The sequence below is a fragment of the Etheostoma spectabile genome, chromosome 8 (assembly GCF_008692095.1).
Source record: "Etheostoma spectabile isolate EspeVRDwgs_2016 chromosome 8, UIUC_Espe_1.0, whole genome shotgun sequence".
Lineage (NCBI taxonomy): Eukaryota > Metazoa > Chordata > Actinopteri > Perciformes > Percidae > Etheostoma > Etheostoma spectabile.
Window position 1 is genome coordinate 678,821 of NC_045740.1, and position 15,945 is coordinate 694,765.

The window sequence follows — 15,945 nt, forward strand, 5'->3', positions numbered from 1 at the left end:
ACACACACACACACACTAGTCTCACTGTGAGAACTCTCTCTCCGCTTGCCTTCACTTCCTCCACACCCTCCACGCTTTGTGAGCCTCAGCTGTGTACTCCGAGCCCGAGTGTGTGTTTTGTGCATGGTACTGACCCACTACGTCCAGGGTGTAGGTGTGGTTGATGGATCCAAACTCGTTCTCCACCAGACAGGTGTAGTTGCCCTTGTCCGACGGCACCACGCTCTCCATGATCAGGGTCCAGTGCTGGGTACGCACCTGGGTGCGAGAGGCAGAGGGATTTCTTGTTACACAGACACAGTCATTGATAAACACACGTCAATGTACACACACACACACACAAAAATGCAGGTGACATTAACAGACATAAAGAGAAAGATAAGAAAGAATGACAGAGGGGATTTGGTTAGAAGAGTGAAAAACGAGAGCTGGAAAACACCATTGAGGCAGTTGACAGGCTGAACCCCACCCTTTGAGTCTAAGCAGCAAACACACAGTTATTCATAATTTATTTGCAAAAAATAGCTTCACCCCGGTGTGGAATCCACAGGTGTGAGCTAACAATAGTGTTTCCGTCTGCACACTGAAGACAGGCAGTAGCTACTGCTAGTACAGGCCTACATTTCACACAATGGAGAGATTATGCCACAGGGCTGGGCTCAGGTACCGCTTTTGTCCAACATTTGTTGACAAAAAGTGAGAAACGAGCTGCCCACAGTGTATCTGACAGCTTGACTGTATCATTTCCGTCACGTTGTGGCTGTTTTTTTTGTCTACTGTATAATGAGTCTGCTGAATGCCAAAGGGAAGGGACATCAACAGCCACATCAACATACTCTGCTCCTCAACTTTCCTGGTAGGGAAATGTGTTTCCTCAAAAACCATCAGTCATTAACCAGGAACCTCAGACTCAGTTCAGCATCCCTGGATCTTCTCATGAATTAATTCTTAGTTCTGATTGAGCTGTTATTCCACTCTATCAGCACGACTCTAGGATATACTGTAAATACTATTTGTTTAGATGCAACAAGAGGAATTTACGAGCCAAATAACTAAACTGCAATCAAAAGATAGGAGAGGAATTCTACACATTGAGACTAATTTCAGGCTTTTTTTTTAAAAAGAGAAAATAAAACACAACCAAACAAGCTTTGCTTTCCCATCACATACACAATAAGGTATTTCCATCACATATAAATCAACTTAGACTGTTTATTTCCCAAAATGGGACAAGGGCGGGAGACAATTTAAACCACAGCGTAGACAGTCTTTTATGTTGACTGCTGACATAATTCATACAGTATTCTGGTCCAAGAATCCAAGAATTCAAACCCCTTCAGTTTAAACTTTAACCATCTCTGCAATAGTGTTTGTAAATCACATTTCATAACAATAGAATCACATGCTAAAATCACATACTAGTCACCGACCAAAGCCAGTGGGACCTGTTCTCCCTGATTGAGTTACCTCAGCATTCTCAACTCAGTTCAACCCTGACGCTACCTACCTTCTCTATACGTTACTGTCTGGGGGCATTTAACCCTCAAGTCCCGGGCTTAAGTTTCTAATTGTTGGGGGTAAAGAACCTTTTTGAGATACAGCGAGAGGCTCTGCAAAGTATCCTGGTGAGAGGAGGCGCACGGATGAGCAATTCCAATTTCACACCAGGAACCCTGCCCTCGTTTCCTCTGTCTCCTCTCCTCCCGTGTCTCCAGTGAAGGGTGGAAAAGGGGTGAAAGGACAGCCAGAGAATGATTGGAAGAAGGAAACTTGACATCCCATGTAAAAAAAAAAATTCACCACACAGCCAAAAGTACTGCAGCACAGAAAGCAGTAGAAAAGCAAAAGAAGCCAGTGAGTTGACATTTGTAATAAAAAGTATGATGTATTACTGTTTATCCTACCTTATATCCTCCCATGCGGTCCTCTTGGCGGAAAGGCCGGCCGTTTTTAAGCCAGCGCAGCTTAGGCTTGGGGTTGCCTTCTGCAGCACAGCGGAACTTGACTGTATTGGCAGCTGGCACCGCATGTAGCTTCTTCTCCATCTTAGCTGACGAGGTCCAATACGGAGCGCCTACAACCAGAGAACAGTTGGTGTTCAGTCAGGGTGAGATTTCCAAATCAGGTCCTCAGCATTAACAGTTTGGCTTCAGGGCCTTGGACTGGCTAAGGCAGATAGACAGGGAAGCATGACTGCAGAGGAGCCAAACCTGAACCATTTCTAACACTCCCAAAGACCCCCACTCCCCACCCCACCCAGCCACCCTGGCAACACTGACTTGATCCCCTGTCTGCATAACACAACCCAGAGCTCCACACTAACACAGTTAAATAAAAACACACTTTCTCTGGAGGCTCGGGGGGTGTTGCAGAGGGCGGAAAACATCAGCTCTGAGGGGAGAATGTGCCTGGGCGTTGCCAAGAGGGTAACTAGACCATCACATTCAATTTCATCTCATTCCACTTACCAGTCTTCCCCCCCCTCCCTCCCCCCCTCCACTTCCTCCAATTACCATAGCTCCCCTGTTTATCTGCCTGTCACTTGGCTAGATATGGACGGCAGGGCCAGGGATGCTTATCACCCATGGAAGATCATTATGTACCATCAGGGGAAAAAACTGAATGTCACGTTTACATTGTGATTGCCACTGTGCATCACATCCCCAACCGGCACCGTCAGGCACCGCCTACCAAGAGCCTGGGTCTGACCGAGGATTCTTTCTAAAAGGGGAGTTTCCTCACCACTGCGCATGTCGCACTGTCGCACCATGCTTGTTCTTGGGGGAATTACTAGAATTGTTGGGACTTTATACATTATAGAATGTGGTCTAGACCTACTCTATCTGTAAAATGTCTTGAGATAACTGTTGTTATGATTTGATACTATAAATAAAATGAATTTAATTGAATTGAGTGAAGGATTTCAGAGTTCTCAATGCACACGTTCATCAACAGCAAACTGTTACCATTTGCCCAACTGAAAACTTTCACCTTCCCTGTGTTTTGTCCATTCTCTGGTTCCCTATTTTCTCCCCATTCTGTCTCTCAGTCCGCTGGATTTTTTCCCCTAGCCCCCACCCGTCCTTTTTCTCTGCACCTGGGAGTGTGATTGCCTAAGCAGATGGGGCTCAGAGGGGAAGAAAAACTAAAAGTCAAACAACAACCCAAACGGTCTTCCACACCATTACTTCCTCTCCATATAGCAGGAGTACAAGCAACAGAGGGAGTACCCACAGATAAGACCACTACTGACTCTTAGTATGGCCCTCAAGCATCAGTTCACGTCCCAGGAAGATACAGTATATCCTCCACTCCCTTTCCCGCCTGTCCGATCTGCGTAGTATCAGACACCTCCCATAATTTTCTCTGGAACGCACAACCGGACGAGTCACACATACTTGGATAGTAAAGTCAGTAAACAGTGCTCTTCCTTCCTGAATGAATGGATACAGTAAGTGCTCAAACTATAATTAGTCATTCCCCTTTCCTCTTCCTCCTTCACTCTCACTATCTGTGCTTCCAGCATCTTCACCTCTCAGTCCCCCTTTCCATTTCTCTTCATTTAGTCTCCCTGTCATCGCTAGATCCATTCAGACAGAGGCAGATTAGGTGAAGACTGGCATCCATTGCGAGGCTGTCTCTCTGAGACGACCTTTGACCCCACACTGGTAGCCGGGTCGGAGGATGAGGCTGGGACATGAAAGGTGAACGGTGCTGTTTCCCATGCTCTCCGTCCGGAGGGGCAGCACTTCAAACGAGACGACCCCAAGACCTCTCTCCAGATGAAGCCAAACTCTCACTGGCCCAACTGCTGTGGACTCCTGGAACCCCCACCTCCCCCAAAGCCCTGCGCATCCGGATCCCCACTCACGGCTGTTTATCCTAAGCTGGCCTGGGGTGAGCTGAGGTTATCGAACTCCTGCGCTATGAGTCAACTTTTTTTCCCTCTAACTTCCTCCGGAAAGCTAGATCCATCAGTGACCCAAAGTAATAATTTCAACGTTGAAATGTGTTCTCGTTAAGCTGTGAGAGCCTCCTCTTTACCCTGCATCTATGCAATCGAGACAAGACAACTTAGGGCCACTGTAGGGGACACAGTGTTCGAGGATACAGTTTCAAGAGTATTGGTCCTGTGAAAACCATGCATCTCCAAAATATCAGCTCTTCAAGAGTAAAAAAAACCCTTTTTTTAAGATTTGTGTCAATGCATTTTTTTTTTCATTTCTTAGCTAATCTAAATAATTATATAGAGTTTAGGAGGTAGGAAAATTTTCTACATTGACAAACAAGTCTTGCTAAATCCTGATTGGTTAATAGAAATATGTAATATCAACATTTTCCAATTGAGTCCCACCCACTTGAAACCAGTGAGGGAGCTCAGACACAATAAAAAATACTGAAATCACTGTTGTGAAATAGCTATAAGTGTTTAAACCTTTACCCACTGTAAGAAGTTGATTATTGGTTTTCAGGGCCTTTAAAACAATTTTGTCAAAACCTTTTGTTGTAACTTAACAACAAAATAACAAAAATTCAATATTTTTTTCAAAATATAATAACTTTTTTTACTTTTTATTTGCTTCCCAACATGGCCCTAATCTCCAAATTGAAGTTGAAGTGGAAGTTTTAATGGATTGATTTTTCCTTTTCAGTGCCCATAATAGCATATAACAGGACATCAGTGAATATCTAATATGTACTCATTAATGAAAACGGTTATTTTTTTAACCGCTTTTTAGCTAGCGCTCTAGCTGCATGTTTTAAGTTTCAGTCTTGACTTTAATTACGCTGCTGAGATAGATCTGACCTTCCATGAAAATCCTGCCGTGCCGCTTTAACCAAAGAGGAGGCCCAATGAGTGAGGATGTTAACAATAATGAGCCGAGTTGTCACCAGGACAGAAACACAGCTTTACTGTAGAGGCTCTTCCATGTCTCCGCCAATAACACCACCCACTGCTGACGATGGACAAACACTCTGGACCGGCTTATGTTGTTCAATCTTCTATACAACGTCAAATCAAAATGCTCTGTTTTTGCAGTGCCCTGATGCCAAACTCATTCTGAGTGCTCCAAAAAAAAGGGGGAAAAAAATCCACGGATACAAAGCTACACCCCACACTCTCCGCTCTCATTCCCTCCCTACACACCCTACACCCTCCTCCCTCCTCCCTCCCTCGCTCCAGTCCTCTGCGCCTCGGCCAAGGCTCCACGCCATGCTCAGAGAAAAGCTGGTACTGATCCAACAACCCCCCCCCTCCCCACCCCCTCTTCTTCCCCATTTGTTTTAATAATGAACTCAGTTTTGAATTTTTGCAGAAACACTAACAGCAAGAAAATGACACCGTACAACCAGAACAGCTTCCCTTTGTTTTCAAACTGCTTCTTACCACCAGAATGGTTGGAGCTTTTCCCTCAACCCCATTTTTTTCCCCCTCTTGCAAAGTTCCTCTCTCTCCCCCATATTTAATGGATTTCAAGCAATCACAGTCAGTCCAAAAGTGGAGGAGAAGGAGGACTCACGGTGAGACGCAATGCGTGTGGAGAATTTTAACAAGATGTGGAAGCCCTCATCTTTACTTAAGTGATTGTATGTGTATGGGAATGCATACATGTGTGCATTTCTCTACATAACCACATTACTACCCCCAGATACACACACACACACACACACACACACACAGAGGCCCATCAGGTGGGTAACTGGGTCCAGATGTTGTCTTTCATAATGGACGAGCCCAGCTGACTGACTGGCTGGCTGTCTCCATAGGGCCTAACTACCTGAGGGACACTAGCGAAAGGAATGTAAGGAATCTCTGAATTCTCTGGAGACACACACACACACACACACACACACACACTCAGCAGTCTGAACTGTTCTAATAAACACTGACAAAGCTAAATAGATTATTTCATCTCGGGATTAAGTCTTTGTAAGTGTTGTAGCTATCACAATCAGCATTCCAGACTTAAGTTTTGACATGCTGTTAGGGACTTCTCATTTGTGTTTTAGACCAGGACACGTCTTCAGAAGTATATAACATTTAAGCTTTAGACATGGGGATATATGCCACTTTAAAGAGTTTAAATGGCATTTCTTTTGCCACGTCCAAAATGTGCATTTACAGTGGGATATCCTTTGCTGGTTTTACTGAAATCTTACCAATGAGAAACTATCCTGTTGTACTGTGATGTAGCATCATTTTATTATCATGCATAAAACAACATGCTGTTAGGACGTGAGGGTTGAGTTCACAATGCAAACAACATTTCACAGACAGAGAAATGGATTGTGGAGAACAGGGTCAGATCAGTGCATCTACTGGTTTTTACTAGTTGGTGAGGAAGGGTAGTGCATGATTAACACTTTCATCCCTCTTTTTGTTCCTCCCATACTTACTTATCTGCTTTCCGTCCGCCCCAGTGTCCTCCGATCGCTCTGTATCATCCTCGTCATCCCCTGACGAGATGGCATCTGCACAGAGTAACCACGCGTTACTGCCAACCTTTCAGCAACTCGCATGCACACGTACAGTTTTGCATACAGAAAAAGCTTAGATTGAGGGCCTTTTTACATAAATCTCACAATATGCATCTGCACTTGTATATACACACACACACAAACACACATACACACACACACACACACAAACCATTTAGGCAAAAACTAAATTCAGGCTGTTCATCCTTGACAATATCTGCTCCATGGCCACGTCCTGGACTCAACCAAGCTCTGCAGTCCAACACTAAACCTCCAAACTCCCTGTCCTATCCTGACCTAGTCTGTTCCCTGACTCACCTGTGACATTCACTATGAAGCAGACCGTGTCTTTGCCCACGCTGGTGCAGGTATACAGGCCAGAATCCTTGGCCGTGGCATCACGGATCTGCAGCACCTCCTGCTCTATGACCGTGCGGTTGTTGGTGCCCAGAGAGCTGCCATCTTTGGTCCAGGTGATGGTCCCCGTCGGCGGCAGAGGGCAGTTCAGCTTCAGCAACTCCCCCGGGTGCACTGAGCACACCGTGGGCTTAGAAATTTGATATTTGTTCGATGCCTCTGCAGAGCGAATGGGGGGGGGGAGGTTGAAGGGGGCAAAGGACAGATTGGAGGAGGAAGAGGGTGCACAAGAAGGAGGAAAGAGAGGTGGGAGAGGAAGAAACAAGCCAAAGTGTAAGAAACAAAATCACCACATTACCCCCAATGGATGCACTCATTTAATACCTGTGCAGGAGGAGCAATACAGAAAAGAGGAGGCCCATTTTTTAAACATTCCCACCTCTTCACATCGTCATTTGAATGGAGTTCTAGAAAAACCACTGTTCGTTGTAAAGTGTGCAGTGTGATTGGAGTTTATAGATTCAACACTGCAGTTATGGCCATGCACATGTTTTTTTGTGGGGGGGGGGGGGGAACAATCAATGCTTTGAGAGCAGGTGGGAATTGGACATCACTGTGTTGAGCGATAGCCCTCGCCCCAACCACCACCACCACCACCACCACCACCATCCATCCCTTTTAGCATAAGTGCCAAGCAGCCAGTGTGTGTTGGTGAGTAGGAGCATTACAGACAGATCTCTGCAGCCTGAAAAAAAAAGGTAATGAAACTCCAGCACGTCTGCCCATCACAAAAGAAAGCAGCCAGAAAGATCTGGGTCGGAAGCGGTTGTCAGGCAGGGACAGGGAAAGGAGGAGGGGGCTCTGTTTTTTGGGGCGTTCCTTTGGTTTTGTGCCTAAACTTAGAAAACCTTGAACTGGCTGTAGCCTGACTTTTCTGTTTTCCATCTCTCACTTCTTCATTCTCTTTTATAACATGGCCATGGAGGATCTACAACCACTGCACAGGATCTGCCGGCCAAGGCAGAGAGCAAGAAACTTAAGCGCATAAAACCTTCACTTCTGGGACAAAATCCAAGTCCGCCTGTGTACACTGTGTCCTCTGACTTGTACAACTGCACGGAGAATGAGGTGAATGTCCAATTTATCAAAGGGAATTCTGGAGGGTCCACAGCTGACACAGCACTTCTACATCAGCACGGCCATTATACGTATCCATGCAAATTCTAGACTGTGACTGAATGTTGAGGAAAAGGAAGAAAAAAAAAAAAACCTTCCTGACTTATGTCATATATACCGAAGCCAATTCCAGTCACCTTGAGACTTTAACACACAAACATTCATGCACATATGTGTACATTCACTCAGCTCAAACATGGATACCGTTACAACCATCCACAGCGGGAAAAAACTGGAAGTTTTTATTGCAGTACAAAAATGTCCATCAATGTGTGTTTGTGTTTTTTCTTCCATAAGAAGTGAAGAAAAGGGGCAAAAAAAGAGTGAGATTAAAAATATCTGAGTGGGGAAAATAACAATGGAAAAGCTTATGAAAACGCCAGTGATGACAGTATATTTAGTGTTTGACTGAATGTTGATAGGTGTAATTATAGAGCCAGTGGCACTCCCAGCCTTTCCTGTACCTTAATACACCTTTTCAACAACATTCCACCCCCTTTTTTGTGCCCTATGTGTGTGTTAAATGTAAAGTAGACACACACACTCTAGCCTCGACAGGAAGGGAAAGTCATTCCGCCACAAGCCTCGAAACGTTCCCCCTGGGCAAGTAGACACACACAGGTACAGTTCCTGTATTGTCTTTTTTTTCACTCACTCTATCCTTCAATCCGGAAATAATTAACTCCTCCTTCCCCACCCAGAACTGAGTGTGTGGTCTTATAAGAGGTGGAGCTCCTGCGCTGATTGATGGTAGCTGTCTTCGCTAACTTTTACGACATGGTTTTCCACACCAAGGGCCACTGCCTGTGCTTTGACATTACTACTGGCATCGGCTTTTCCTTTGCTGTTTAATGTGGGATTTTAGAGATGTTTATGTAGACACAAAACAGTATCTGCTGGGAAGCGAACGGGTATGGACAATTTCAAGATGGTGGGACCGGCAATGAGGTTAATGTAGCAACGCAACACCTGGAACATACATATACACACACACAGGCTGCACTGTCTGTCAGCACATTGAAGAGAAAGAAAGGACACTGCTTCATAGAAAGCAATACTCATACAGACACATGGATGTATGTGTGTGTGTGTGTGTGTTACACTACAAGGACAAGTCTGAGGTAGAAGGAGACAAGGATGGAGGGAAACTAAGTGCAGGAAAGGCAAAGAATCTATCCAAATGGTGCGTCTGACTAAAGAAAGCATGCACGTGTTAGTTCTGCCTTCATCATTTTCTTATCTAGGCTGCGTCCATCTGTCCCCCTCCATCAACTCCTCCTCCTGCTGCTGCTTCTTCTTCATTTCCCTCTTTCACCTTCTCTTTCAGCTTTGCCCTCTCCTTCCCCCTTCCCCCTTCCCACATGTCACCTCAAACCACCCCCCTCCTCCCCTCTCGCATTGACCCTCTTGACCTAACCCTGACCCTTCCCAAACCTGTTGACACCTCCAACATGCACAATTGTTCATGGGAACCTGTGTCACTTAAGCTTACACACACACACACACAGACACACACACACACACACACACACACACACACACACACACAAACACACACACACACTGATTCCAACAAGAATCTAAAGAAACCTTGTTCACATTAAGAAAATAATGACACAAAGTTAATAGTATTCATACACATTAATAGATGTATGCATCAGATCATCTGACACGCACACCAGGAGATCCTGGCACCAGGCTCACACACACCGTGCTCCACTTAAAAAAAGTTCACAAGGGTCCAGGTCCATGCATGCTAAGATGAATAGCTGAAACACTTCACTGCAGAATTTTTAATCTCTGCAAAGTTTCATCCCCCTCTGCACCACAGGAAGGGGGCTGAAGCCTCTCTATCTCATACACACACTCGCACTTTTGCTCGATTTCATTCAAAGAGCTTTCTCCGCTCCCCTTCCTCCATCATCACTATCATTTTGCATCTCTCTCTTTCTCTGACAGCTATTACAGGTGTCTATCAGGTGTGCCAGATTTAGGCTGTCCACTCCTCGCTATCTCTTCGTCCTCGTTCGCACCCTTTTGGCTAACAATAATTAGTCTCGCAGCCTGAGTGTCTGCTGCAAAATGCGGAGAGCAATTCCCATCCAACATCTCCTCGACGTCTGCTCGCCCATCTGGCTTTCCGTCTGTCTGTCAAGCCGCCAAGAGCCAAGATGTTGGCAAAGTGGGCAAGGGCTGAGTTTACGAACAATATTTTTTGCGTATACAATCTTATGAATTTACTTCTGCAGGGAATCACATTCGGCTGCAAATCTATTCCCCCATCCCCCCCCTGTCGCGTTCTGCACAACGGGATAGGTGGACTAAATGTAATGACTGCCATCTCGGAGGCACACACTCAGCATGCATGCAGACCAACAGGCGCACACACACGTTCAAACACACACACACACACACACACACACACTGCCAAATCACATTATCTCTGCTACCCTTCCTATCCCTCCTTTTTTCCTCTACTCTTCCGTCTGTGTCCTCCTCACATAGTCAAAATCCCCGGACTTTTCTCCCTTTTTTTTGTCTCTCCCTCTTTTCTGATGTCAGTGTCTTTTCACATTCAAATCCCTCCTTTGCTTTTTTTTATTATGACAAAGGAGCAGTTCCATGAACTGGTTCCTGCTGGCATCCATGGCAACAGCCCCTCCGGTTCACCCACCCCTTCACCCCTCATCAAGGCATTCCCTGAACCCCACCCGACCCCTTTAACCCACTGGCCACAGCTTTTCTCCAAAACTCTTCTGTGGTCGGAGTTCTAGTAACCCTCAGAGTACAGCTTCCCCCTACTTTGCTCTGGCTTCTAGAGATTCATCTATTTTCATTATCCATGAAACTAACAACTATGTTTTCCCGTCTCAACTTCCCAAAGCAACATCTGTAAATATCTTGTTTAGTAAGCATTTTTTCCCACTATTTCATACTTGAAGAATGACTGACATTATCAAAACAGGTGATTATTTTTTCAGCTAATTGTTTGAGCTCTAACATACACATTTACATTATAAGAGACACTTATTCCCTGAAAAGTGATCATGCAGGACGCTCAGTGACTTGCACAAAAACACATCAAATGAAGATCTATCATCCTGAGCACTACACATACTCATTTAGGCTCATACAGTGGGTGCAACATTATCAAGGTAAAATACTCATTTTTTAAGAAAAAAGGCTTTTAAGTAATTGCTTTAATTTTGATTCTTTTGAGTCTAGCTTCTAGTTTCTTCATCTATATACTTTTCATTTTACTGTATGGTTTTAGTCAGTGTTTTTTCCTCCATCTTCCTGCACCCTATCAATGCTGGCTCAGATTCCCCTCTGCCTCCTGCCGTGCACCTGAGGCACAAACTGGCACAGGCAGTAGCTCTTCCCTGCCTCTTATCAGACAGGTGTGAGATTGAGCGGTGGAGTGACAAAGTATTTTCTGGCACATCTGCCAAGGCAAATAACAGTCCACACACACACACACACACAACCACTAATGCACTCAAGCCTTCAAGATTAACACCAGCCAATGGCAGGCTAATAAAAGTCATTGTGTGAAGGCCGTATATTCAGCCCAACTGCCCCACGGTCACACACACCACCGGCCGACAGACTGCATTTGTTTGGAGTTCAGTTCCATTGCCATCACCACAGTCACACACACACACACACACACACACACACACACACACACACACACACACACACACACACACACGCTCTGTGTCATTAACCGGCCAGCTGACTCTTCTATGCTTTTACCACTGGACTCCTACTGTGTAGATAGCACAGTGTTACAGATAGATATTAAGCCTGTAATTCCTTCACATTCACACCTTCACATTCACATACAACTACAACAGTCTACTAAAAACTATGATCTAGATTAGCAGTCCATAATAATCCTGGCTGTTAAAGAAATAAAGGTCATTTCTAACGTGTTTAACACATGCTGTATCTTATTAAATAAGGTACAGCATACCGGTGGAAACTCGATTTAGAGTTGAAATCATGCAGCAAATAAATACAGAGATGTGCCAAGAGAGCAATTATGTTCCTACTGTGCCCAGAAACTCTCTTTATATAAAATGTGTCTGTTGTAGCCTTTAACCACTCTTTTGAAGTGTTTGCCTCCATGCTGATCAGAGTTTTTTCTGAGTTTGGCAAGCGAGTACACAACGGTACAACGAGACCACGAGCAGACTTTTGTCTACTGTGCTTACATTCAGCCTTCGTTCTGATGTAGCTGGTGCCACATGTATTTCAAATTATATGCAAAGAGGGCCATGAACCACGACCAGAGAGCAAGAGCATACCAATGCTAAAGACACACACCCGCTGTGTTTGGTACCATTGTTCTTCAGCTCACTCAGAGTATTTTAATCACTGTGCAATCGGAGAGTGCCTGGACAAGGTAAACACTCCCATAGATACTGAAGTGGCTACATGGACAACAATGGGTCTGTTGTGAAGGCTTTAAGCAGCGTGCTCGCTCTACTTCTACTGTTACAGCAGCCACAGGTAAACAAACTAGCAGGGCCACCAGGGGTGCAGGCGTGTGCTCTGTAGAGACAACAATTGATATGCAATCTGATTAATTTAAAGTAATTAATACTCCCACACACACAAGCAGTGGGGTGATCCAGGCTGCAGGGCAGAAAGGGGTGGAGCAGGGGTGTAGAAGGTGGGAGCAGCCAATCCGTCTCCCTAAGATCTATGCCCTGCAGGTGACAGCAGCGCAGCCCATCGGGAGCAGTGAACGGAAGGAGGACCACAGCGATCCAGAGCTGTTGATTCACTGATTCCATCACACACAGCTGCGGTTAAAAACAAAATCCATGTTTGCTGTGTGCAGCAGGGAAACTGACTCGGGATCAGATAAGCAGGCCAGGTTCTCATCATGTGACCCCCACGTCTAGCCACTTAATCTCCAGTCACATGACTTCACCGCAGCCCAGCACTCCTTAATCTCTCCATCTAAAGGAGAAGTCAAATATGCACAAATCCTCTTGGACCTTTCCAGGAGGATTGTATAACTGTGGAAAACTCTCTCTGTTCTCTCTGTGACCATGTAGCGTAGCATCCGGGCCATGTGGGGGTCTGAACCCACCGGCTTAGAGCCAAACAGTCTACGATAGAACAACAAAACCATCAACAGGAGAGGAGAGCTCCGGCGGCCTCTCATCAAGCTAGGAAAGAAGGATACCTGACCTCTGGGGCAAAGGGCAAAGAGTGTATGTGTGTGTTGAGAAAGACAGAGAGAGATGGGGAGTGTGGCTTAAAAATAAGTGATGCTCTGTTGTTGGCCCAACTTACAATTAGCATGCTGATTAAAGCTCGGGAACAAAAGGCTTTGGAATGTGAGTTACCATCCATCACAACAACTCTAATTAGCTTGTCTCTGACCAGACCGGAGACAGAAAATGGAGAAGCCTCAAAGGAAAAAGAAAGACCACAAAAAAAACTCTCACAAAAGTATTTGTTTTGCCAGTAAAACACATGACTCTAAAATATTTGCATTCACAAACATACTCGAAGAAACCCTCAGAAGCCCCGAACTCTGTATCCTAATTTCTCCCTTTCCGTCTTTCTTTGCACTTCTTTCCAGACAAGTAGGGCACGAGAGAAATGCAAGCATGAAAACTGTCCCACCCTCCTTCACGGCTCTCACTTGTCCTCCCACCCGGGGTCACAAACCTGCCTTTAACACTCGAGTATACCCTAACCCACCACGGACATCAGCAGGAGAATTAAAACAAAAAAAGTGTGAATCACACGCCTCACGGTGAGAGGTGAACAAGAGGCTCACCATACTGAGGTTAGTTGTTGAATCCCGTAAAATCTTACATACTTAATCTGACTCCATTATTTCTACTTGTTAGATATTCAATGTAGTTAAACATAAATATAAGAAAAGAAGGGCTCTTTCACTTATATACTCACTTGGGTGACAGTGGAAAACAGTGCAACCATGTCATCTGTTCTATCTTCAAATGGATGAAACTGTATAGAAATCTAAATATCCTTAATTTTACTGGAAGCAAATCTTGGATTTTCATCATTTCAGTTAGATAAGGACAGGAATTCTCAGGAAAGGATAGAAAGGTTCACCAAAAACTGAAGTCAAACTTGACAGACCTACACCTGCTCTCTATAAACAAACCAAACAAATGGTATTCCCCCTGCTCCACCTCCCACCTCCCGTCTTTTCTGTCCCTTCCCATCCCCCGCTGCTTACCTTCAGGTTCCAGAGTGGCCTCCTCCTCCTTGGTTGAGGTGAGGGGCGGCCGGGCCACGCTGACGGTCAGCAGGGACAGCAGGACAGCGGCCAGCAGCCAGGCCCATGAGGCCATCCCGTTAGTGGGGGCAAGTGCTCCCCATATCCCCCTTCTCCACCTCCCCCTGGACACTGATCCCATCTGAGGGGGTCCGCCCGACCATCAACTGCTGCAGGGTCAGCCTGTCACTCACTAGAATTCACCCAATTACCTGGGCTGAGAGGTGAGAGAGAGAGAGACAGAGAGAGAGAGAGAGAGAGAGAGAGAGAGAGGTGGTGGCAGAGTGATGATTGAAGAGAAAGACAGAGGAGCGAACAGAAAGGCAGCAAGAAGGGGGGGGGAAAGAAAATTATTTGTGTGAATTAATTTCATGCAACTTGTTTCTGAACCTTTTTTCCCTCCTTACATTATTTTTGACAAATTGAAACAGAAAAAGGAGACAGAGACAGACAGGGTTTCAAAATGCTGTCAAACAAGACATGCCCCTGACATACCGAAGCTGTGAGGCACCAGCAGTCAACACACAGCCAACCTGCATGTACTTTACTTCTCATCTATAATTATATGCAGTGACATATGTATTAGAGAAACCAAGAGCTCGGTCGGTGTTTACAGTCTAACCAGTTTAATGTCTCCCAGAATCATACTACTGCACTACAGCTCAAAGACAAGACTGTTTTAAAGTTAATTAAAATGAGATTTCACACACATCTGATGTTTATTCTCCTGTATTATTTTACCTTCACACTGCTGCTTCTGTATTAATAATACGATCTATTCTTAACTAGGCATTTTATGATTTGAAAATACCCATGGCGCAGGATGGACAGCACATCAGCCAATGTGGCACCACTTTGGTTTAGCTGGACATCGTTTATTCCCGTGCGCAACAGATGCGCCAAACCTTTAGCCCGCGCTGCTGCATCCGTGTTAATTGTATTCGTAAGAGGCTCCTATTGCATTTGCGTGACTTGATTATGAAACCAGTAAGGCTTTAATTGAAATGCAATATTCCAATATTGTAGAGACACACACACACCGATCTGTTTAGCCAGACATCTGCGGTTCAACCGAGTGTGTCTCTGGAGGTTTTGCTGAAGTCACGCTTCCCTGCGCTCCTTCTGCTCCAGCTGGACGTATCGATTGGTTTTTATCCGCAAAGACAACATGTAATTTGACTTTTTAGAAAGCCAACCTGCAAACGTGCAACCTGATTTAGGTTTAATTCACCTCTTGGGGACCGCAGGCGACACGGACGGCGGACGCGCACATGGTGTCGGGGTGAATCCCCGAATGTAAGCCGACGTCCTAACTTTATTAGAGCTATAATGCACCAGTTTGATTTTGCAATTTAGGCAGAATTCTGCATAGATACAGCTCAGACGTATGCGTTATTAAGTAATCGTAAACCAATCAGTGCACCAATCAACCATGGAGCTTACCTCTGTCTGAGAACGTCAGAGGAACGAATAGAGACCAGAATCACCCAGAAACCTTCCATTTGTTTGGAATTGTTTAAAAGTGTAGAGCGCAATGAAAAAAAACATGGATTATTATTCTGCAGCTATCAAATATAAACAAACTTAAAGAACGGAATGGGTAACTCGGAAGGGGGGAAAGCATTAAACTACAGAGAAAAAAGGTTCCTAGAGTTGTT

At 45.1% G+C, this 15,945-nt stretch overlaps 1 protein-coding gene across 6 annotated transcripts in view; it reads right to left on the minus strand.

Annotated features, from left to right (window-relative positions):
• Nucleotides 1–15,945, minus strand: part of fgfr2 (fibroblast growth factor receptor 2) — a 37,446-nt gene that overhangs the window by 20,067 nt on the left and 1,434 nt on the right. For 4 of the 6 annotated variants that reach the window (XM_032523404.1, XM_032523400.1, XM_032523399.1 and 1 more), the window contains exons 2-6: nucleotides 14,249–14,504; nucleotides 6,799–7,056; nucleotides 6,400–6,474; nucleotides 1,905–2,074; nucleotides 135–258 (exon numbers count right to left, since the gene is read on the minus strand). In XM_032523404.1, coding sequence (XP_032379295.1) covers nucleotides 135–258; nucleotides 1,905–2,074; nucleotides 6,400–6,474; nucleotides 6,799–7,056; nucleotides 14,249–14,429 — 808 coding nt within the window. In that variant the 5' untranslated portion in view covers nucleotides 14,430–14,504. The remainder of the gene's footprint in view (nucleotides 1–134; nucleotides 259–1,904; nucleotides 2,075–6,399; nucleotides 6,475–6,798; nucleotides 7,057–14,248; nucleotides 14,505–15,945) is intronic. The other 2 variants (XM_032523401.1, XM_032523403.1) reach the window with 2 other exon arrangements.